General features: G+C 41.2%; 2 protein-coding genes across 3 annotated transcripts; both read right to left on the bottom strand.

Moving 5' to 3' along the window:
* Nucleotides 1–6,965: 6,965 nt before the first annotated feature.
* Nucleotides 6,966–15,230, bottom strand: LOC136447437 (GTP-binding protein 10-like). The gene is made up of 10 exons (XM_066446351.1): nt 15,069–15,230; nt 14,328–14,521; nt 13,643–13,734; nt 12,957–13,101; nt 12,438–12,511; nt 11,753–11,805; nt 10,975–11,082; nt 10,294–10,371; nt 9,802–9,925; nt 6,966–8,730 (listed from the first exon to the last, which is right to left on the bottom strand). The coding sequence occupies exons 1-10, from the start codon at nt 15,111–15,113 to the stop codon at nt 8,492–8,494; spliced, it is 1,152 nt and encodes a 383-aa protein (XP_066302448.1). The 5' UTR covers nt 15,114–15,230; the 3' UTR covers nt 6,966–8,491.
* A 681-nt stretch (nt 15,231–15,911) lies between these two features.
* LOC136446989 (ORM1-like protein 3) lies at nt 15,912–25,475 on the bottom strand. 2 transcript variants are annotated; one of them, XM_066445648.1, is made up of 5 exons: nt 25,326–25,475; nt 24,184–24,256; nt 19,684–19,876; nt 19,207–19,361; nt 15,912–18,889 (listed from the first exon to the last, which is right to left on the bottom strand). In XM_066445648.1, the coding sequence occupies exons 2-5, from the start codon at nt 24,222–24,224 to the stop codon at nt 18,754–18,756; spliced, it is 525 nt and encodes a 174-aa protein (XP_066301745.1). In that variant the 5' UTR covers nt 24,225–24,256; nt 25,326–25,475; the 3' UTR covers nt 15,912–18,753. The 2 variants fall into 2 exon arrangements, with proteins under 2 accessions (XP_066301745.1, XP_066301746.1); XM_066445649.1 differs by lacking the exon at nt 24,184–24,256 and having other exon boundaries at nt 25,326–25,474.
* Between the last annotated feature and the right edge of the window lie 197 nt (nt 25,476–25,672).

Here is a 25,672-nt window from a genome sequence, read left to right as displayed (position 1 = left end):
TCATCCGAAATCCCACACACTTCTGCATTGCTGTCAATTGTGAGCTTATTTTGATATCAATGCATGCTTTCATTAACTAGACTGCACGTGTACAAGTGTTGTGGATCCCAGTGGTTTTCGTTCAAACCCGAAATCCTCAGTGCAAAAAAATTCTCCAAAGGGCGTTACAAAGAACTGGAAGCGGAAGGAATATGAGAGCCGCTGTAATTTGTAATTTGATATCGCTGCTGACGCAGTAGTAAGAGCTACGTTTTAATCACCACCGAAACAATGCAATGGTTTCATTGATATCGAAAAGAACAATATCCAACTGAAGAGAATGCAAAAATTGTCCCCATTTTTCAGTATCTCATTTGTTAACATTACCAAATGTACACAGTTACAAATCAGTTTTTGCTAGCCTTTCATCTTTAGATTGCTAGACCTGGCTACTCGCATATCATTTTGGAAAAATTGTTTCTGTAGTCTGAAAGCCGACTTTTATCAATGGGGAAATAGGGCTGAGTACCTTAAAACATCGAAAGAGCGTTAAAAGAACTGAAAGAGGGAGCAAATATGAGAACCGCTGTAATTTGTAATGTCAGTTGCGGCTGACGCAGTAGCAAGACCTATCTTTTAATCACTGCCGAAATAACGCAATGATTTCCTTGATATCAAAAGGAATATCCAACAGAAGAGAATGAAAAATTGTCTCCATATTTCAGTATCTCATTTGTAAACATTACCAAATCTGCACAGTTACAAATCAGTTTTTGCTAGCCTTTCATCTTTAGATTGCTAGCCCAGGCTCCTGGCATATCATTTTGAAAAAAAAAAGTTATTTCTTTAGTCTGAAAAATGAGAGACTGGGGACGATGTGGGCCCACTTTTATCAGTGGAGCATTGGGCTGCGTACCTTAAGAACATTTTCAGGTACAGGTTTCTGTGAGGATATTTTATATAGTATATATAGATTTTTAAATCAACCCATTATAGGTCAGTCGCTGTCTTCATTGCATGATTTCAAGTATATTCAGGTATAATTAAGACTTAGCCGCACTTCACACAAAACCGCCCCCATTTTCTTGATTTCTGAAGTAAAGCAACAGTGGTTTAGACAAGCCCTTTTTCTTTACTGTATTCCGTCATGAATATTCAAGACCTATGACTTTTCATTTTTTTCTCCGCCAAAACATTTTATTCAAGATAGCCCTCTTTATAGGTTGTATGCTGTAAGCATGTCACATTTCATTGTACCAGTATGTTTCATTGTGAAAATTCGTTATGAATTTTCTCGGAGCAACATCAAATTTGCATCAAGAACATATAATTGCAAAAAAAAAAATGTTTCCTTATTCTGAGACAAAATCATCATCAGTACACCAGAAATAGATGTCCGCTGGTACTTTACATTACGACTGGGGTAAAAGGCATGAGATTTTGTAAAATAGGTGCCATGAAAACAACAGTCTACAGCAGCAAACAAATACACAACAGGTCAATGCTTTATGAACGTGCAAAAAATGATTAGATATACCTCTGTTTACTCTGTTTGGTGCATAGAAATCCACAAGCAGATTCAAACGAGCGAAACAGCCAGGGGTGGCTTGTAAGTGATATAATTCACTTCGAAGGTATTTTTGGTGTTTCTGTGTTGAAGGATACTACTGGACAACTTTTTTGGTGCCATTGATGGCAAAAATGAAACATTTCAGAAAGAAAAGTAACTTTTCCTATCATAGCAATGTTACAATTGATGTATGCCTGCACTTTACATTAACGACTGAGGCAAAAGGCAGGAGACTTTTGTAAACTATGTGCCATGAAAACAACAAGTGAAGAGCAGTTGACGCTTTTTGAACGTGCAAAAATGATTAGGTATGCCTCTGTTTACTTTGTTTGGTGCATACACCACTTACAGATTTAAACAAAGCGAAACAGCCAGGAATTGATTCACTGCAAATGTATTTCTGATGCTTCTTTATCCATTGTTATCCAAGAACTGGACTACTTTTTTTTGGTGCCATTGATGGCAAGAATTAGATATTTCAGAATAAAGAATAACTTTTTATATCATAGCAATGTTACAATTGCCACAATGAATTTCATGAAGTAAACTAGCGCTATCATTGCCACAATTTACAACTCAAAATACAAGCTACTAACTACAATTGCTTCATGAAGGAAGATGGCACTAGCATCATGACAAATCACTTGCACAGTCCACAAAGACTCCACGGCCAACGCACTGAAAAACGTCTATCCTCGAGCTCCATTCCCTACTCACTGACTGAAGACAGCTCGTAGCTATTTGTCTCAGAGGACACTTGGGAGTTACTCATAGTCTCTCTCATGTCATTCTGGCTGTATGTGACTAGCTGAGAAGGTTCCGTACTGGTAGCAGAGGAGGGAGAGACGTAACTATTATCCGCGCGCGTTTCTGAATCAGCGGCAGTGCACTGTCTAAGATTGTTCTCATCATAGATGGCGGACTGTGTTCCCTCCACACTAGTGGGCAGGGAAGCAGGTTCATAGCTGTCGGCTACGGGGGATTCTGCGGGGTTGAAGATTGCCTCATTAGGGTCATGTTGAACATATGTGTTGGACAGGGTACGTTCTACGTTAGGAGCCAGAGCAGCTGAGTTATAGCAGGGTGCGTTGCGAGGACTCTGCGCAGTGACGATAGCCTCATCACTCTGCTGGTGGTAGGCAGAGGACTGGGTAGCGCCCGGGTTGGAGAAAATGGAAGGGTGCTGGTAGCAGTTTTGGTCGGACATGCTGGAATTTCCGGCGCTAGCATTTTCGTAACTACTACGCTGTTGGTAGGCAGAGGACTGGGTGGCGCCCGGGTTGGGGAGAATGGAAGGGTGCTGGTAGCAGTTTTGGTCGGACATGCTGGAATTTCCAGCGCTAGTATTTTCGTAACTACTACGCTGCTGGTAGGCAGATCTAGAGGACTGGGTGGCGCCCGGGTTGGGGAGAATGGAAGGGTGCTGGTAGCAGTTTTGGTCGGACATGCTGGAATTTCCAGCGCTAGCATTTTCGTAACTACTACGCTGTTGGTAAGCAGAGGACTGGGTGGCGCCCGGGTCGGGGAGAATGGAAGGGTGCTGGTAGCAGTTTTGGTCGGACATGCTGGAATTTCCAGCGCTAGTATTTTCGTAACTACTACGCTGCTGGTAGGCAGATCTAGAGGACTGGGTGGCGCCCGGGTTGGGGAGAATGGAAGGGTGCTGGTAGCAGTTTTGCTCGGACATGCTGGAATTTCCAGCGCTAGTATTTTCGTAACTACTACGCTGTTGGTAGGCAGAGGACTGGGTGGCGCCCGGGTTGGGGAGAATGGAAGGGTGCTGGTAGCAGTTTTGGTCGGACATATTGGAATTTCCAGCGCTAGCATTTTCGTAACTACTACGCTGTTGGTAGGCAGAGGACTGGGTGGCGCCCGGGTTGGGGAGAATGGAAGGGTGCTGGTAGCAGTTTTGCTCGGACATGCTGGAATTTCCAGCGCTAGTATTTTCGTAACTACTGCGCTGTTGGTAGGCAGAGGACTGGATGGCGCCCGGGTTGGGGAGAATGGAAGGGTGCTGGTAGCAGTTTTGGTCGGACATGTTGGAATTTTCGGCGCTTGCATTTTCGTAAGTACTACGCTTTTCGTAAGCTGCACACAGCGCTCCCTGTCCGTAAGGGGAAACCTCTGAAGAGCCAGAAGAATTTGTGCCACGCAAACTGTCGTGGTCTGCAAACCGGCCCTCAGCGTATGGCCTGATGACTGATTCTGAATCACTCAAACTGTCGTGGTCGTCAAAACAACCTTCCGCGTAAGGACTGATGACTCCAACAGGCCAGTTGGAGCAGGCTGTGATCGCACTGACACCATGGGGCTGTTGTGCATTATTATCTCTAGCGATAGGACAGAGCTTATCCCTCAAGCACCTGAAACACTTCAAAACTACCTTCATGGCCAACAACATAGTCATAGGAAATAACGACCCAGCAGCAAGGGCTGCCACGTAAATGTACCACATGCCATTGTTATTTCCATCAACACTCGCGCTGGTGCTCATCAGTGAGGACGCTGTTGTTTGGTGTGTTGTTGTTGAGCGATGTTGTATTGTGCTCATCAATGGGAGCGCTGTTGTTGTGGGACGTTGTGTTGTGTGAGAATGTGTCAAGTGTGTGTCGTCTGGTACCTCAAAGTTGGTTGTGTAGGACCCACTCGACGAGGAAGCAGTACACAGCATGTCCCTCAAAGCCAAAGGCCTCGCCCCCTCAAGCGAAAGAGTGAAGCTGGACTTCCCCATGTAGTTGGAACACACCTTCTGTTTCCCGGGTTCCCTCATACTAAACTCCCTCATGCTACATTTTGTCCACCCTTCAGCCCTTAGGTAGGTCCCCACTCTCACTGTTAGGTTACCTGTTGTCAGACTGGCGTGTATCGTTGTGTTTGTGTTGTATGTTATGTTCATGGAGTATTCTGATCTATTGGCAAATGTCCAGGACAGTTGAGGCATGTCCTCCCAGTACACGTTACCGAAGGCTTTGTATTCTGGGGACTCATGATTTTGTTCTACGTTCACAGTCTCCACAAACGGTGCCGGACAGGGCAGGGCGCTGACGTTAACCTGGACACGAGGACTTTCCATCAGGGACAAGGCGGGGCACCCTGTTGGTAGGGAGATCCCTGAAAGCCAAGGGTTCCTCCTTGCTACTTTCCAGCGCTTCCACAGATGTTCATACAACCCAATGTTCGCACACGTACAGCGCAGGGGATTGTTTGACAATCGAACATCCCACTTCAACTCTCCCCTCCCCGGATACGCAGCAGCTAAAACATTTCCCTTCAGATTCAAATCCACCTTGGCTAGTTTTGACGGTTTGAGCCAAGACCCTGACAGAAAGGTCAGCTTGTTGCCTGACAAGTTCAGGATACTCAATCGCTTGTTTGAGTGGAACGCGCCATCCGCAATCCAAGAGATTTCATTGTACTCCAGGTGTAAGCTCTGCAATTGTTCAAGCTCAGCAAACATGCCTACGCTGACTGACTGGAGCTTGTTCTCAACGAGATAGACATTTCGTACAGACGGCGTTCCCTGCAGTACCCCAGGCGCTATGTACCAGATAGAATTTGCACTCACGTCCAGCCAGTCCAGCTGTAGTCCACGCAGCATGTCGGGTGCCATCGTCAAGATCTGGTTGTCTAGGACATAGAGGTGCAGCAGCAGCGGCAACCCGTCAAAGGCACCAGCCTAAAATGTAAAAGATGAGTTCTATTAAAGGCCAGCGAGGATGTGACAAGGTGAAGGTGATGAGAACGATTTGGGAGAAAAGTTGCCCTAACCTAGCCAGCCGGATATGGCGTGTGCGGGTTATAATTACGATTTAATGAAGATCTTTATTGCACTTTTGGCTCCCTGGGCTAAGTACAGGTCACAATAAAACAAAACTGAATTGATATATTTAACAGATACAAAATAAAACTAATTATCATTAGATAAATTCAACTTCTCGCTTGTCAGTTATAATAGAGATAAAAGAACAGATATGTTTCTCGATGGAAGGTTTGTCTAGTTGTATTAGGAAATTGAATCTTTCTATAATAATTATGAATGACCCATGCCCAATATAGCTGTAAGTACTAATCATGTGATAATTCATTTCAATGTATACTGTAAACAAAAAGTAATGAAACTTTTTATCTTCAGCCTTTCACTTGAGGTCTAATAAGTTATTTTACACAATGTGTGCCTGCTGTAATCTTACCTCCAGACAGGTGATGTTGTTGCCCAGCAGCAGCAGTTTCTCGAGTCTCTCCATCCCCTCAAACGTGCCGCTTCTCAGGGTCTGAAGGTTGCTCTGCCAGATGACCAGGGTCTTCACCTGTGGTAGCTTAGCAAGCGCGCCTGCCTCTATGGTCGCTATGTTACAGTTTACAAGCCATACACTACAATCTTCACCGCATGGTAGCTTTGAGAGAGAGGTGGTGTCACCTGCAGCCAGGGTACCAACATTGTGATCAACTATCACAAGTTCGGTGACGTCTTGTTGGAGGGGACTCAAAGTGACACTCTGGGTGTCCCCTATGAGAGCACTACCTGGCATACTTCCATTATTCGTACAGTTGTAGCACGACACGAAGGCTGGGAACATACGGATGTTATCAAAAGGCCCTCGGTAACTACCAAAAGACAATGGGTCTTTGTTCCACCTGGACTCATACACGCCAATGTCATACTGATACTTTGCTCCACCATTACGACTGTCACCAACACTACATCTCTCCGGTGATACCTTCTGACAGTGTTGCCATTCCCCTGCCTCGACACACGGCACTACCAGACGCATAACCAACGCTAGATAGAACTTCACCATCCACTTTACAGCCATAGTGCAAACACCAGATTCTCAAATGATCCGTGGCTAAATCAGAATCAACCTCTTTCCTACAAAACCATTCTCCTAATGTTCCACGACTAACACATCCTGCACAGGCCTACACTACAGTCCCTGTACCACAGTGATGTCCGCCTCCATCTGACCAGACTTTATTGTACAAGAGAATGTGTTTATCCAGCTTGGGTGGAATTAACTAATGATAATATTCAACGATTTGTCGTCAGTCCTTTAGGTCCGACATGTTTTTTCTTCATTTGTTCAACCAAGGACCTTTGTTCAACACAATTTGCAATATGTTCATTTGTTCAACCAAGGACCTTGGTTCAACACAATTTGCAATATCTTCATTTGTTCAACCAAGGACCTTTGTTCAACACAATTTGCAATATCTTCTTTTGTTCAACAGAATGCAATCATACTCCATGTCCCTGGCCTAAATGACCAATATAGTAACATTCTCCTTTTGTGGCGTTGTCTCTTTGATATCTGAGTTTTCTGCAGTAGTTCTGAGTGTTCGATAAAGATAGAATTTTTAAATAAATGATAGTCCCTCACCTCATAACATCATACAAAAGAAAGAAAAAGTGCTGTCATAAGCATGTACTTTGTATTTTGATAAGGAATACAGTACACAGTCACTTAATGGAAAGAATTTTGCAATTAATGTCCCTGGCGCAAACTACCACTGTAGCAATATGCTCCCTTTGAAGTTTTTGATTGCTCCTACATTGTTTGATTGGGGGATTAAAAAAAAGACTTTTACAAATCAAAGCCTTTCGGATATTGGCATGTTACAAAGGTAAGAAAATGCGGTGCCTGTACTAAAAGCATACATTTTGATGAGGAATACTCACTTAAGGGTAGCACCTTTTTATCAAATTGGAATAATTAAATTATAACAATATTCAAAAATTTGTCGTCAGTCCTTTAGGTCCGACATGTTTTTTCTTCTTCATTTGTTCAACCAAGGACCCTGGTTCAACACAATTTGCAATATCTTCATTTGTTCAACAGAATGCAATCATACTCCATGTCCCTGGCCTAAATTACCAATATTGTAACATTCCTCCTTTTGTGGCGTTGTCTCTTTGATGTCTGCAGTAGTTCTGAGTGTTGGATAAAGATAGAATTTTTAAATAAATGATAGTCCCTCACCTCATAACATCATACAAAAGAAAGTAAAAGTGCTGTCATAAGCATGTACTTTGTATTTTGATAAGGAATACAGTACACAGTCACTTAATGGAAGGAATTTTGCAATTAATGTCCCTGGCGCAAACTACCACTGGAGCAATATTCTCCCTTTGAAGTTTTTGATTGCTCCTACATTGCTTGATTGGGGGATTAAAAAAAAGACTTTTACAAATCAAAGCCTTTCAGATATTGGCATGTTACAAAGGAAAGAAAATGCGGTGCCCGTACTATAAGCATACATTTTGATGAGGAAAACTCACTTAAGGGTACCTTTTTATCAAATTGGAATAATTAAATTATAACAATATTCAACAATTTGTCATCAGTCCTTTAGGCCCGACATGTTTTTTCTTCTTCATTTTTTCAACCAAGGACTCTGGTTCAACACAATTTGCAATATCTTCATTTGTTCAACAGAATGCAATCATACTCCATGTCCCTGGCCTAAATTACCAACATTCCTCCTTTTGTGGTGTTGTCTCTTTGATGTCTGAGTTTTTGGCAGTAGTTCTAAGTGTTCGATAAAAATAGAATTTTTGAATAAATGATAGCCTCTAACTTCGTAACATCTTACAAGGGAAAGAAAATGCTTTGCCACAAGCATCTATTTTGATAAGGAATACAATATCTACTACACATTCTTAACTATTCAAAGATTTCATCAGTTTACAGACTGAGTGTAAAATAGAGAAAATCTGTTCTGTATTCGATCCCTCAGAACTATTCTCAACATTACAATTTTATGTCCCTTGCAAGGAGCCCACGAAAAATAATAGGGTTGCCAGGTTTTCGAAACACAACATTCTTTTCCTAGGCCTTATGAAGAGGAAGAACAGTGAATGATGCACAATAAATCATGTGGTCAGTTTCACAGAAATCTTGATCCTTTGTCAATTTTAATAGTAAACTTTAATATGTCCATGATTTAGATGATATCTACTGTTCTTTCCACAGTTTTCCCGTAGGAGGACTCCTTCTGTATTCTCCTTATCGCCTGCCTTTTCTCTTTTTCCTGTTCTTCTTCCAACGTCTCATCCAGGATTACTCTGACTTTTCCTTTCAGTTCGTTCAATCCTTGTTTTTGTTTGGCTGAAATCTGGAAGATGTCTTCGAATTCTACTCGTCTTTTTGGCCTCATGTCCTTGGGAAGCTCCGTCACCGCATCTGGAGAATGAGAGGGAAATTAGTTTGTTTGTTTGTTTGTTTGTATTGTATACCCGGTAAACCGCATCAAGACATAACACACCAGGTTCGTACTGAAGAGTACAAGCTGCATATCCGGACAGATTTATATGATCCACACACACCGGGAAGGACCCCTACTCTTCTCGATAAGTGTGTTGGGTTCTTTAACGTGCTTGAGGTGTTGCTCTCCTCAAACACGGGACCTCCATTTAATGTCCTATCCGAGGGACGTCCCTAACCGAAGCTAGGTACTCATTTTCACCTGAGTAAAGTGGGGAAAGTCGTGTTAAGTGCCTTTCCCAAGGGCACAACGTCAACGGGACAAATCAGGGAACCCTGGATTCGAACCCGGTATCTCTGGGTTCTGGGGCCAAACACCCTGCAACTACGCCACCGCAACGCCACTAGTACGTGTTTTACAGAAACAGTTATGCACCAAAAAAAACACGTAAAGCAGTCATTCTGCAATAAAGGTAAGGTAAAAACGGTAAAGCCGACTGCTGCCCACCCCCGTCAGGGACCCCGGCAGCAGTATAATCAAATACTGGATACTGTATAGCTACTACAGTAACTTCTACTGTACCACAGCCTTTTTTTCTGAAGACCGTAGTGGCAGTGGGTTGTTATCCACTGTGTCTAGGGCACGGTATTGGAAGGCAGAGCCCAACCCTCTCCTTCTAACAACTTTTACTTCCCCAACTGAAGTCAGGTACCCATTTCTACACCTGGGTGGAGTGAGGAAAGTTGTGTTGAGGGCCTTTCCCAAGGGCACAGCATCGGTGGCAGGTCAGGGGATTTGAACCTATGACCTATTGGTTCTAGGCAAAACACCCTAACCATTATTTAAATATGCTGCATTATTTGTTCCTTACTATGATTTCATTATCATTTTCTGTACATACCTTTGATTTCTGTTATGTAATTTATGTACCATTTGTTCTATGTTTTCTATAGGCCCTCTTGGAAATCAACAATCTTGTTGTAGGGGCTACCCAGATGTTTAGGAGAGGAAATAAATAGATAAATAAGTAAAAAGGAAGGAGAGCAGACCTTCAAAGTGGTTAAGTTTGTACAACAGCTCTTCTGCCTTCTCCTCTGCACCTTGAATGTCCATCTTGTTGATGGCCAACACGGTTGGCTTGTCGACGAGATCGCTCTTGTACAATTCCAACTCCTGCAGGCAAAGACAAAACAGACAATGTGCGATGGAAACAGCATTGTTAGTGGAAAACTAGCCTGATGGCCCCCATCCAATGCAAGGAGGAGCCATAAAAGCCCGGGACAGCGGAGTTTCGCGTTACACAGACTAGACTAAGTGTAAAACAACCTTTTGGAAATAAGTTACAAAGTGACAAATGGAAATTGAGCATTATTATTATCATTCATACATATGTACATAATTACATAAAGAGCTTTTGAAATCTATAAATAAATAAAAGAAACACATTCACAGATGATACTAACTGGTACAAAACAGTGTGCAAGAGTGTACACATGTGCACATATTTAATATGTGTTATAAAATACATGTGCATGCTGTACCTTCATGAGCAAAGCCACAGTCTGGAAGGCCGTCCGGTGAGGGTGCTTCATGGACAGGATGAACCCATGGACGTCAACCTGGAAAGTGGCAAGGTGGCCTTTTGGTTAGATTTATTGACTTTAAGGCACTAATGGCATGGGGGGGGGGAGGTATAATTCGCAGAAGTGCAGTTTATGCTGAAATGCATCTCACCTATTTCCTCGCTTTAGACTACACTTTACACTTTAGGTTAAAATGTGCACCTCAGCTTACATGTAGGTTAGGGACATTCTCTCAGATGGGACAAAAAAGTAGGAGGTCCTGTGGTTGAATTCACGACACAGAGAATATGTGTTTCCAATGTATTACTACTGAGCTGCAGAATTGTTTCAACAGTGAATTTAAAATAGGATAAAAACCTCCTTTTCCCTCCTACTATGAAATAAAACCAAGACAAAAGTAAATGAACTTACAGTACAGTCAAACCTGTACAAGTGACCACAGCAGTTCACATAAGGACCACCCGGCCAATGTGACCACTTTTTGATGGTCCCTTAGATAATTTTTCCGATTGACCCAGGCATTAAAAATTCTGTCTATAGTGACCACCTGTCCACATAGACCAGATTGTTTTGTCCTCTGAGTGGTCTGCTTGGACAGGTTTGACTGTACTCTGCAGCAGTGCCCCCTATGGTCCTGACCATGAACAGCAGCAGCTTGGTCCTCTCCACATGCCTCAGGAAGTGGTGGCCCATCCCCGCGTTGTTATGAGCACCCTCTATCAGACCCGGCAGATCTGCAAGGGACACCTAAGGAAGGAATTTTAGCGAGAAATTTAACATCAACTCTAATTGTTCCTTCATTGAATGAATGAATGAAAGACCTTTATTGTGCATTCATGCCCCGAGGGGCTAGGTACAGGTCGTCTAACTTAACACATGGAACATACAAGGGACATAAATACAACAATACAAACTGTAAACATATAGAGTAGACAAACGTGTTATTAAACTAAGCTAGTCCAGTAGTGTCAACTTCTTCTCGCTTATTTTTATAAACCTTGTAGTGCCTATCCAGTGGCACATAGGGCAGCAAGTTTCCTTGCTGTTTCAGTAGCAGGGTATATTTTTACAGGGAGAGGTTGCTTGCCCTTCTCCCTTAACATGCATGTACAACATGTATTTTGTGTATTAAACAGGTCAGTTGTTACCTGACAGAATTTATGCATCTTTTATGTTTGGGACCATATTGTAAACACCGCATTAACTATCTCTGTATACATGTAAATACTAGTACATGTACTTTATTTTTGAGATAACATCTGTCAGCCGCAACACCTATAGCTGGAGTGTAAAGCAAACCAGTCAGAAATGCCCTCAGAAAGGTGACAGATGGTCAGCGAAACGTCGGTTGAATAAAACACTGTCTTGGTTGTGTACAAAGAGTCTCTTTACTCAAGGTAAGGAATAATTTGCTCACCCTTCTCAGATCCTCGAATTGCATGATCCCGATCTGTGGCCTCATGGTTGTGACTGCAGAAAAGTCGATAATGAACAGTTACGAACAAAAATATAATGAATCTTACAAGACACCAGATCAAATGGAAAAGATTTTTAACCTACAGACTGCTAAGGTAGCCATTTGACACCAAATTTGTGTTGGTTATGGGGTTAGGAAGCAGGGAGAAGGTTAAAAACTGTGGGCACACTAGTTTGATATCAAATTGTACGCAATATTCATATAGCAATGTCAGCCAGGTATTAGGTTCTGTTACGACTGTAAGAACCTTAGCTTCTGATAACCTACCAAACTACTGACTGTACAAAATCTAGTTAATATTGCGGTCAGTAATTTTAGCAGTTGGGGGGGAGGGAATAGTTCACGACATTAAATTTCAACAGTGGGAACAAATATAACTGTCTCAAATGTTTCTGATCAAATATTTGCGATGATGAAATTTAAGCAGTTGACTAGTGACTGTGAAAGTCACTAAAATTAAGTTACCATTCACATAATTATGAAGAATCGCAGTATTTAGGAATACCATTTTACTGTGCTGATGACTTTGTAATTACCCTTACATGGAAAGTCTTGCAAAACTATCCTTTCCAGAAATACAACAACAGCCAGAAAAGACTTAAAAGCCTAAAGCCAGGATACGTACAAGGGTATTCTGCGATCTTGGGGTCCGCTGACGAAACTGCCTTGAGCAGGGTGGACTTGCCAGCATTGGGAAACCTGGAAACACAAAGTTTCTAATTACTGTACAATCATGTAGTTACTAATTACTTAAGTTACTAGTTACTTTAGTTGAAAGCAAAGAAAAGTTACAATTACTCAAGGATAAGTGTGTTGCATTCTTTTACATGCAGAGGTTTGACGCTTTAGGTTTATGCCTGATGAAGCTCCATACACGGGGCCGCCATTTTTACGTCACCATCCATAATGAAGTATGTAATCCCTTACAACATTTAAGAAATGGGGTCAACCCCACGATCAAACCCCGGCCTACGGATCCGCAGAATTTGATCCATATGGCCGTATCTTAGCCTTGGCATCAGCCTCCGTTGCAACCACTGGCTCAATCTTTTTGCTTGCTAACCAGGACCAGACTCTGTGGCAAGCGAAAAGATTGAGCCAGCGGTTACTACAGAGGATGACACCCAGGCTAGTAGATACTCACCCCACCAGTCCTATGTCAGATATGAGCTTGAGCTCCATCGTCACACTGCGGATCTGTCCCTTCTTGGGGAGGAAGTCTGACCAGTGAGCCCCGCCCTGTCCTCCCTTAGCAACCATCACCTGGTCTCCAGGCTGGTTTAGGTTACCTGGGAAAATAAATAAGAAATATCAAAAATATAATACATGTGTACAAACAAGAAATCAAAGACCTCATATCTTCCTGAGTTTTTTGTAAATTCCTTGACAAAATATATCATTTGGATTCACACATACTACATGTACGCTCCACTACTGGGTCAGGTTCCTCACTTTTGTACAATGGTAACATTCAACAAAACTTCTTGTTTGTTTGCTTATATCCTCTTTTGACTGCTCAGCTCTAAGTATCATCAAGTAAAAGGTAGCTGACATACTGGAATCTTGTCTCTACCACAGACTAACTATGCTGGCTATAGGGAGAATATTTCCCAGGAGGGTTTAGCCACCAGAGGGTTTCATTTGCAGCCGAGGCCGTGGACTGACTCTACTGGCAAATTATTCCTTTTGGGCCGAATTTTACGATCCGCAACCACGTATAGGAAGGCCTGGTGGAGGCTAACTAGACAACAAGGTAGAAGACATCTGTTGCTTTCTAAATGAATTATACAATCTTTACGCATGGTGAAAATATGCAGCTATATCTCGTACCGATGACCTGTTTTGTGTCGGTGAGTACAGATATACCAGTCGGCACCTCCACCCTTAGGTTGGGCCCCCTGTCCCCCTGAATGGCTCGTCTCCTACAAAATGGGAAGAAAAATTCTGTTATCAGTGTTAAACAGGAGGTTCACTGCTGGCATTGGTGGATATAAGATACCTAATTTCCAAACAAACATTCTTTTCTCTGCTTCTGCTGTCATTGAAGGCCACATGTTACTTAGTCCATTGTTCAGGTACAGGTGCAGGTTTGGTAAAGGTTTGATAAAGGTAAAGATAGTCCTAAAGCCTTTTTGAGGCCATAGGACAGTGGGTTGTTATCCACTGTCTTAAGGGCATTATGTAGGAACGTGGAGCCCATCCCTCTTCTTCCATTGCTTTTTACAAGCCCATCCAAAGTCAGATAATGCATAAATATGTTCTTTATGTAACTGTTATGTCAATAAGTCTATGTGGATTAATATATTACTGATGTGTCCTTAAGCACACCACTACTGGAGTTTCCTCAAAAGTCTGAAATGACTTAGTACATACATACAAAATGGGTGTACGGACTGTATGTAGTATGATTTTACATGTACTTAGTATGATTTTATGTGTACTTACCAGTATAAAAATGTAATGTTATGTCACATACACTAAGCAAAATATCCGTAATTACTGACAGAACACATACGTAGCATGGGTGCCAACGCCAGCAATGAACCTCTTGTTCAGGGTTGCATCTATGACCTGTTTCAAGGTCATGTCCTCCTTGGCAACGAAGATGACGTGACCTCCGTCCCCGCCCCTGCCGTTGTGCTTGGGAAGCCCCATTCCTCCGCTGCCCCCACGGACATACACGCGCAGCTTGTCAACAAACCCACGCTTCTGTTGTTAAACGGAGAGACGATGGAAAAACTTTAAACATGTACATATCAGTCTGTTAAGTCTATAAAGCTAAGACAAGTAGGTTTTCTGATCCGTAATCTGTATCTGTATCAATTTACCAGTATAACCTGACCCTTCAGTGTAACACACCAGCTTTGTAGGCACGCGGCATGGCAGCAGCTACTAGTAGTTATTTCACACTGAATGACCTGTCACACCTAACCTTTGCACATTCTAAGAGCCTTATATATAAATAGCTGCTAATAATGTTTGTGTAGTTGAATTGTTTTGCAAGTTTTGAGTTGGAATTTTAGAGGGTTTCAGCCTAGCTCTTGTAGTTGTACCTCAGATCTTTCAAAATTCCTACAAAAATCTTGGCAATTCGGCGCATTTAACAGACGTACGCTGTAACCCATCATGGCGCTAAAGACGTCAATTGAAAAGCATGTATAGTAGTAAACACAAATATTATTTCGTAGAAGCCCCCCTCCCCCAAAATATGGACAGATGCATGTAGAGCGCCGTTTGTCCAAAGAACGCCACTTACCCGTGCTGTTGGGGCGCGATGGAGGATCCTCGTCAGGAACACCATGTCTACCTCCGCATCGCCGCCTTTCTGTTCGTCAAAACTACAGAAATCCTACAAACATAAGGCGACGTCGATTTTTTTATCTCATGGGCGCCGCCATTTTGATTACCCAGAAACCATAGCGCCCGTGGGCCAATGCAGGTCAAACTCATGTACTTTGTCAAAACAAAAGACAGGGGCGGTGTATTTTACACGAACTAACGAAATATAGAGATATGCATGTAAAGCATAGAAAACAGAGCATTATTTCAGTTTGAAAATATGGATAAGTTCACAAAATTATTAAAGTGTCCCTTTCTATACAATGTGGAAAACATCTGTTCATAAATATTTTTTTCTTCTTAAAATTCAGACATATGACAATCAAATGCATGCATCTTTAAGACCAGCCGACATCTGTGGTAAATATACTCACCCTATTTGGCCATTTCCAACTCTTTTTTTCAAGTGATGAAGGAGCTAGTTTGCCTAAGTCAGCTATAGGACGGCATATTTCTACAGAGCCAATTAACATTTTACAACTGCATGTGCATCATCAATCCTTAATAGTACAGTCAACCCTGTTCAAGTGATCGCCTCTACATTAGGACCATCTGGACAATGTAACCACTTTTTGGTGGTCCCTTAGATATTTGTTTCCCATTGACACAGGCAATGAGAATCCTGTCAATAGCAACAATTTGTCCAAATAGACCACATTTTATCGGCCTCCTGAGTGGTCTTCTTTGTTAGGCTTGACTATAGTTCATTCTTAGCTTAAACTTAATAAAACATTTTTAAAAAACTATCAAAGAGACCAGATCCTGACAAAAGTCTTTATTCCTTTCCCATATCATACATGTAACCTACGTATTCAATGTACAGTTATTAAATGCCCTACAAAAAGCTGACATCTACCACAAAGATACACATTGCATTGGTAATGCATTGCTTCTACTCCCTTGTCAACTCTGACAGGGAATTCTACACCAAATGAGATCAACTTCAACCCTCATAAGTCTGCCAGATACCTTAAAACTGCCACATAAGAAAAAAAAACACAGTGAATTTAAAGAGAATCTACTAAATTAAATGCAGAAGCTGCGGCCATTACTTAAGAGCATCGGACATGCCCAAACTCACAAGGGCAACTGAAGATGTCAAGGTGTTCATTTGCAAACGTCATCACTAAGGCCTGATTTACACATAATTTTTTTTGAGTCTACTCGGGGCTGTGTGTGAGGAGCTTTGGGCTGCTCAAGTGGAGTTTTCCTACTGTAAAAAGTTACTTGCGTGACCTAGAGTTTTCCTTGCACAGTCCCAAGTTGACACCGAGACAACTCAAAAACATGTTTGTAAGTAGGGTCTAGATGCAACATCAGGAATCTTTGAGGTATGCATACTTCAGATATCTAGGTGTTCAAAACATTCTCGAGAAGGCCTCGATAACACTTTTTTTTTTAATGTGTCAGCCTTAAGGAACCTGGCAGAATTATGAAAGTTGACCTTACACCATATGAGATTACAAATTTTGGACACTTTGCCCCAAAGTTACTAAAGTTCAACCTCAAGCTATGGCCGTCTCTTCCAATCGGAATCTTCCCTATATACAGTTCTCTTTCACCCTATCAAGCATTATTATATCTTTTCAGAAAATACAATTAATACAAGAGTGAAAAGAATTCAAATCAAAAGCAGTGCTTCAAAACCTTTGGCATAACTAAAACGCAAAATGCCCTGGTACCATCAACGATAAAATAAGAACATGTTCCATACATATCTAGCTTTCCCTGGGTGCCACGCATTAAATGAAGGCGGCAATGTTTCTTTATTCACCTTCTGTATAGAGAAAAATATTCAGTGATATCAAGTCAGTCATTCAAGTACTGAAAAAGCCAGATTAAAATCATATATATGTAGGAATTCCTAGGAGAAGAAGAGACACTACAACAGTACAAAGTTCTGTGGCATACACAGGAAAAAGAGGATATTTTTCATCAGTCTTATTAAACAGAAACCCAACTTGGGGAGGGGGGGATCATTTAAGCTGTACAGTCTCAAAGATTTTTGAGAAATTCTTAAATGAAAACTTCCATAATCTTAAGAATATAACTACCCTTCCGCATCTCTCACAAAAACATGTAGGAAGTTTACATATTGATGTTCAGTTATCCACGACCCCAAGAATATTACTGATTGACCATCCTTTAATTTAGTCGTGGACATTATACTCCATAATTACATGTGATTAAGAAGGTTCTATTTATTGATCCTTGTCAATAGAACCTCCTTAATATGATCAATGTTTATTGCCACCCTATAGTCTTCTTCAGTGCTTTTAAAATGAAATAATACTTGTGGTTTGTCATTACAAGCACCAACTGAAAACATTAAATCTAAAGGAAACTAAAAGGTTGGGTTCAAAAGCTAAAGTCACATTCTCACACTTCCTACACCAGTCCTTCTCAATTGATGACAACCCCCATTCACTTCCGAAAATCATTTCATCAGGTTGGTAGAACATAGGATATTGGACATTCTGTTTACACAACCAGTAAATCTCACCTGCTGACGTTTTGGATAAGGAAGTCAACACCAGTGATGAACCAAGTCGAGGGGGATACAAACTTAGCCACGTTTGGGACAGTGTTCTCACCGCAAAAGCGCCACCTACTTCAGCTACTTAAAGTGGTGAGAAGCAGTTCTCCAGTCAGAATCTCTGAATAAGGTGACATTTACTGGTTGTGTAAAAAGAATCTCCAATATCCTACTCACTTTCACGTTTGGCATGGAACAAACTGCACAGATGACTTCACGCGGTGTCAGCCAGATACAGGCACATGCTCACGGCTTGATTTTCAAATGACCACGAGAGTTAACAAACAAATTGAAAAGCACTGGTGCAATGTAGGTGAGAACTTGTCTTCGGGGTATATATGTACCTAGCATCAGAGATAACAATAAAGAAAGGGCTGAAACCTTCAAATTTGATCGAAATGGCAGGAGAACAAGAAGAAACACAGGAAAACAATGTCTTTATCTTCCTAGGATAGAAAGGGAAAATATAATAAAAGTTTAAGATAGTAAACGTGGGCATGTGAGTGAGTGAGGCTATAGAATGACAGGGAAAAAAACATTGCCTATGGTTCCAGTACACACAGATATATATATAGATATAACTGTTATATATATTATGGAATACATATTGAAATGAAATTGAATCTTCATTTTAGAGCATACCACATTATAGCATATCACCCCAACCTAGTATGCTGACTTACAGAATCTTGTTATAGCATACCGTTTTCTCTCCATTTATTATAATATGATACTCATAAATAACGAAAACCATGAAATTTCATAACCTTATCAATACTTACATGTACAATGTATCAATGCATCTTATGATTGTTATTGTACATTTTCAATAAATCGGTGAATAAACAGAACAATACTATACCATTAGCCTCGCTCCTGAGGCGTCGCAAAAAAAGCAAAGTATATGATGTCACAAAAGATCCATCCAAAATAAAGAGTTTCTATAATGTTGTACATTCGACTTCCCCTCTGGATCGCAGTACTACCAACGACTTAAAGACTCTTGGTGAAGTGATCAACACTTCTTCAAGGCCTTTCCTCAGTTTACCCCGTTCCCCGATGGTCCTCAGTACTTGTTGATGCCAAAAATCCGGACCCCGTGGAGTTGTGGGAGTTTTGGGATCAACACCAGGAGCATGGTGCTCAAGTTGACGACGAAGTGAAGGGGGTCGTACTTGGTGTAAAAACTCGCAAGGATGAACCTGTGAAGGGAAAGAAAAATGTGACAAACTGCATATAAACACCAAGGCATCTTAACTACGTCATACTTAGTGTAAAAACTTGCCAGGATGCCATTTGTACATGCACATGTTATGTTGATTTTTGTTTGCCTGATGATGTGGGTCATATTTGGTGTGGTGTAAAAACTCGCCAGGATGAACCTGTAAAGGGAGGAAAAAATGTGACAAACTGCATACAAACACCAAGGCATTCACATGTTATTTTCATGTTACATGATGTGTGTCATACTTGGTGTAAAAACTCGCGAGGATGGTATCATCATTATGGTAGCACTTACAAGATCACAGGCGCCAAGAGCAGGAACTTGCGTGTCGTCGTGAACTGCTCGCCAAAGTCGATCTGTTCCCAGTGCGTCAGCAGCCGGGACTTTCCCTGGTCCCAGTTGGTCTCCCAGGGCGTCCCCTTCAGCATGTGCAGGAAAATGTAGTTACCCTGAAAAACAGGTATGGAATGAATAAATGAATGGTTTAATCATTTCCTTCAAACAGCGACAAATTATCAATGGCAGCCGATGGGCTGAAGCAGAGTATGATTTTTAATACAGTTAAACCTTGGATTCAGCAAACACGCAAGATCCTGAGGAAAAATGGTTGCTGAGGGCAGGTGGTTGCTCAGGACAGGCTGGAGTTAACTATGTAAAATGGACACGAGACTGTTAAATCAAATAAATGTTGCCTAAAGTTTCATACATGTACATTTGTATATGTTTAGGATATTCTCATGAACATGAAAACATTTGACAATCAAAACGTACGATGTTGTGGACGACGTTGGTGAGCGTCCAGGCCTGAGCCACGTTGAGGAAGGGAATGCTGAGCAGGATGAGGTGAAGGATCGTCACGGCGATGACGTAGGAGAGCCAGATGCCGCGACTGTTCAGCCACACGGCGTTGGGATTCACTCCGCTGTAGGTCGTCCCTCCGTCGCCCATGGTGCCCACTGGCACTCTGGAAGGGCAAGAACGATTAGAGATGGCAGACTTCACCCCCTCACTAGCCCACTGGCACTCTGTAAGAGCCAGATGTTCAGCCACACAGGGCCACACATCAGAGATGGCAGACTTCACCCCCTGACTCGTACTGCTTTGCTACCTTTCCAGTCCCGCAGATGAAACTAGCAGCATTGTGGATGTATGGCGCCCTGTGTATATTGAGAATCACACACACACACGTACACACATATATGCTGTTCTTGTAAGGGCAAGAATAATCAGAGATGGCAGACTTCACCCCCTTACCCATACTGCTTTGCCACCCTTCCTGTATCAAGGACACAAATTGCAGCCTTGACGTAAGGCTTAAGGATGTGTGGCAATTCCGAAACACAGAAACACAAACGTACACACACAGACAGAGACACACACAGACAGATAGAGACACAGACAGACAAGACAAAAACAACACTCCACTCCCTTGGAGCAAGGTACATGTAATAATGCTTTGCTCCCGAGGCATGGCCAAAAACAAAACACATACAAAAAAACAAATGATAATATTCTTACCTGAGTTTAATAAAACACAAACACACACACATTAGGACATTCCTCCTGTCAAGGGTCAAGGCAACTTTGCCAGGCCCTCCTTATGACTACATGGCAGTAGTACATGCATGTACAAACAAACAACTGTACATGTACAATGTTCATGTACAAAACAACATACGAAAGAATCTACTAGTATCACAGTAACTCAACTGTACATCTTCTTTCACAGTATTTCAAAATCCAAAGTATTTGTAAATCATTGCACTGTGAAAGAAATATTGTACCTAAAATATCAAAATATCTACGCCTGTATATGCACCTTCAAATATCAATTTTTTCCCTGTACAACACCTGAATGGAATACCCTGCCTGGCCCCGCTATGCTGTCTCCCACAGTTGAGACTTTCCGGGCCAGGCTGGAGGCCTTAGCCCGGGACCCCCTGCCCCCCCACTCTGCCCCTCATGGGGTCATCTGGGGTTCACTCTAAGTTGAAGTTGAAGTACCTCTGAGTCACTATTTTCACCTTTGCGTCCTACAAGAAAACCTACATGCTGTCTGAGTTTCAAGACAAGACTGTAAACTGATTACTGGTCAATCCAATTAACCCAGTTTGAAATATGAAATCTGGTTGTTCTTTCTCACAGCTAGTGGTACATGTACATTTATGTAGGGCAAAAACTTGCATTCCTAGCAGTGTCTGTAGCAAGATTCTGGAGAGATACAAGAAGGGACAACGCTAGCCACTCACACAACCATGCAAAGTATAAACATGTAATTTGTATTGAGTCTAGAATGGATACATTTTGGCCAGTAAAGACCAGGAAGGACCCCTACTTTTACAGATGTTGGGATCTTTTAATCCGCGCCCAAGGTAAGTACACATACTCTTACCCTGTGAAATGGATAAATCTGTTACTGAAATCAAGAACAGAACTGCAACATGTAATGTCCAAATGAGTCTAGAATGGATAATCTTTCGGCCAGCCAACACCGGGAAGAACACCTTCTTTTACCGATGTAGGGATCTTAAAACAACTTTAAGTACACATATTTTTATTTGTTACCAAAATCAAGAACACAAAACCCACCTTCCGTTAAGATTCTGCCAGGATTTGGATTGTAACAAGTCGTTTCCGACCAAACAGAGACCTTTGCCAAGCTAGAAAGTCAAGCTGCTAGTGGAATTGATTGATTTGGCAGCACAACAATGTGATTTAATGAATGGGAAAAAAAGCGTCACGTGCAATTTTACGTGGGACTTTAGACCCTGGGGTCAAGTAACTTCAAACAAGGGAGCAGATAAAGCTGGTAAGCGGAGAGCTCGTGTTGTAGTCATAACAAAGTTGTACTTCAAGACTTTTTTTCAATGGTTGAGTATGTACTTTGCAGCTAGCAGCTCAAAGTCTCGAGGAGGATAGAAACATATCCTGGAAATTCAATACATATCCTGAATGTTTGAAACAGGAAAGTCATGTTAAATAATATGACTGTTGATTTTGATTCAAAAACATGCAAAAATTCATCTCAACATTTATTCCTTGGATCTAAAAAAAGCGAAATACTTTTCATCGGTGAATAGTTTCATCAGGTTGGTAAGTCACTGGATAATATTTAATTTAGTTCTTTGTACGCAACCAAGTGATTTATTCAAGCCAATACTGGAAATGCAGAACTGTTCACAGTGGTTTTATGTTCGCGGTTTTTGTGGTGAACTCTTCAGCGCGAACTCAAAACCACGTTTAACCACCGCAAAACTTTTTGCCCACCTATGGCTGTAGCACTACTATTGTTTTAAATGCAAACTTAAAACCACCTTGAACATTTTCTCCCTACCGTGAAATAAAACTCCCGCAAACTTAAGTGCATTTACAGTAGTCTGCCACCTTCTTTGGGGCAAAACTAACTGGTTCTATTTTGCACTGCAGTTACTGTAAATGCAGAAATGTTCGCAGTGGTTTTATGTTTTATGTTTTCGCGGCGACCGTTTCACCACAAACTTAAAACCACCGCGAACATTTCTGTCCAATATTGTAGCAGTATATGTGACTTTAGCATTGCCGCAAACTTAAAAACACCCCAAACACCTCATTTTCGCCTTAAATTCTTTAACCCACGCAAACTTAAATGCATTATTTTACAGTATATGTGTTTTTTATTTGAATTCATGATAAATCTTTACCAGAATTATTTCATCTCCCTGAACCACTCTGGAATGCCAAACTAGAGCTATGCTTTGATTCAGGCTTATCAAAAGAAGACCGGTCTTGACCAAATATAGAGAGGCAATGTCAACATTTTAGTCAAACAGGGGTGTAGCCCTGAAAGAAGTGATTCATTGGTGGCAAAGTGCAAAGTAAACCCACAACAATGAGAGCATTTAGACTACCAGTAGCAGTTCATTGTCTGCATCATGTAGTGTGTTGACGGACATGTATATATCTTAATCTTTTGAATAAATTTCTCTGCTCATAAGCATGATGAATCAAATCTTTGTTCGTAACTGGTAGACTCTTGGTGATTTTGTTCTGGATAAGTTTTACAATGATCAGTTGAGTGTACATTTGTATGTATGCTAGATCTGAGGGACTCCAAAATGCATTAGTTCTCACATTTTGTAAACAAACCAATGGGCGGTAGAAAGACACACAAGCATTGTCAAGTTTGTCCATCAACTTAGAACAAATGAAACAGAGAGGGCGGGTGGTATAAACTTCCTACCACTCATGACCAACTGCTGACGTCACGTGTCCGTACTTAATACATGGCTCCAAATATTGCACCTTATTTTTCACTGTGGGTGCACCAGTGCACCTAGCTATTTTTGTATGCTATAGGGTAAATGTACTGTAATTTTGTACACTAGTAGTAGTATAGAGAATATACTGAAATGTAAGTATCAGAAAAAGCAATATTTTATTTGATATATTACTTTTTTGAAAGAGTGTTCAACTTTGTAGTTATGTTTCGCTGACATTCAACTTTAATCTTATGTAATGTGGTGCACTCAAAATTCTTTGTGCAACTAATTTTTTTGGTTGGGTGCACCAGTGCACTTATTTCCAAAAATAAATTTCAAGCCCTGAAATGTCATATGATCTATTCCTATGGTCACTTGAATTCTATGGACGAAAGATTCAATGCGCTAGTATTTTGCATTGGAAGAAATTTTAGCTCTGTAATATGATAACTATCGACACAGATCAACTCCCACGCTAAAATAATGATGCATGAGATGCAGAACAACCTGAAGACTTGATATTGAAAGATGACAGTCATTTCAAACCATGGCATCTTAGACCGGCTAAAACCGAGGTCAGGAATTGATGATGATGTACCTTAGAGTTAGAATTAAACTGCAAACTTGTAAAAATCACCTTAGATAGCTAAGATATTACTGTTTTGACAATTTTGGTTATTCACATAATAAAACAATATAAGGCAAATTTCACATCAAAAGGTTTGTATAAAAATGTTATTTTGAGACAGAAAATTAGAATTCGGCAAACCTCAGGCATTATCTAGATGGTTGAAACAAAATGAGGTCCCACAATAACTTGTAAAAGAAACAAAAAAGTACTAGCGTTTATTTGTGAGGGAAAAAAATGATTAAAAGAGGTCGTACTGACAGAATTTTATTAATAACAGACAAGTTAGAGAGAGATGAATTCAAAACGGAAAACAAGTGCCCAAAGTCAGAGAGGTGTTAGTGCCAAAAACGTGCCACACGAAAAAAATGCGTCCCAGGACAGGGCCACGGTAACTCTCCTCACCTTGGGGAATCTTTGGGTTGCGTACGATCCATTTGTTCCATTTGTTGGTTTAATCTTTTCTCTTATGGCCCAGCTAAAAGGTGGGGAGGGGGGCGAAACGCAAAACACAGTGGTATGGTTAACACGGGACAACATCTACAGGGTTCACAACAGCCACATTCACATTGTAGGAATGGTAATAGACGCGGCGACTGTTGGAGGGCTTCTTTTGCTTACAGTCTAAGTAAAAGAAGCCCTCCAACAGTCGCCGCGGCTAGAATGATAATAAATGACATGTAAAGCTACAAGTAACAAAACCTTGGTCGGGGGACAAAAGAATTCGGTGGCACCTTATTCTACTCTCTAAGCAGAAGTTTGGGCTGGCTAAATTGTTACGTTCTCCGAGCTGCCCTTTTCTGTTTCCCTCCAAGCAGAGGTTCGGCTCTGGGTTGTTTTGTTTTTTACATCATTTATCTAGGTGTTTTTGTTGAGCTTTCTATTTTGACCTATTTTCTTTGTTCAGCTTAATTAGCAACATAAAGAAAACGTAACAAAAAAGAAAGCCAGACAAAAACGCCTAAAATCGTGTCAACGAAAAACAGCCAGAGCCGAACCTCTGCTTGGAGAGTGCTTTTCTGTGCCAAGGACACAGTTTGACACAGAAAAGGGCATCCCAACATCTGCTTTGAGGTTACCATGCAAATAAAATTGTCCTACAAAAATGTGTACCACAACATCATTTTTTTTTCTGTGGACTAGCAAAATATATCCTATGACTTATTGTTGCCTGCCTTCTGATCGAGTAAGAGATCCATAAATAAATTTTATGCAAATCTCTAATCTTGGGCGGGATTAAACTATTAAATAACAAATTCATCTGACAATGGATCAACAACTACAAAAACTCAAACACAAGGGGGTGTAGGTTCATCGGGCTGTAGGCAAACACACACACGACAAAATCGGATAACAAAATCACAACAAAACATGTCCACCGTGTTTTGGGACATGTTATGAGCTTAAACTGGAGGTGACGCAAATTTGTACACATAATATTTTGTGCGGATCATCTTTTGTGCGAGTCGCTACGTTTTGTTTTTCGAGCGAAACAGAGAAGTTGAGACAGTTTTCGCAGTCTTTACTTCTTCTTGTAGACTTCTTACCTTTCGTACTATCTCATACAGCAATACAGGCGGCCAGGAACGAGGAAAAATAAGGTTTGTAGACGTTTTTCTGGAGATTTACAACTGAATACGCAATTTGTAACCTCTCTAGGTGAACACGTCTCCTTTCCCCCAGAATGCACACGCAACAATCACTTTCACTTCCGGGTTGGAAGAAACCAATTTTCAGGAGGGGTGTTTAATGTATGTAAACAAACTGGGCAATACTAGTAGACACTTGCTGAGAGAGTTTTGTTTTATCAAGGTTATTTAACCTCCTTGGTTTTATCTACAACAAAATTTTGTTCCGTTTTGAGGGTGTCTTTGTAACTGTGTTGTATTTAGGA

The sequence above is a fragment of the Branchiostoma lanceolatum genome, chromosome 13 (genome assembly GCF_035083965.1).
Source record: "Branchiostoma lanceolatum isolate klBraLanc5 chromosome 13, klBraLanc5.hap2, whole genome shotgun sequence".
NCBI lineage: Eukaryota > Metazoa > Chordata > Leptocardii > Amphioxiformes > Branchiostomatidae > Branchiostoma > Branchiostoma lanceolatum.
Note: the sequence above shows the minus strand (reverse complement) of the source record. Positions and strands in the feature narration are given on the sequence as shown.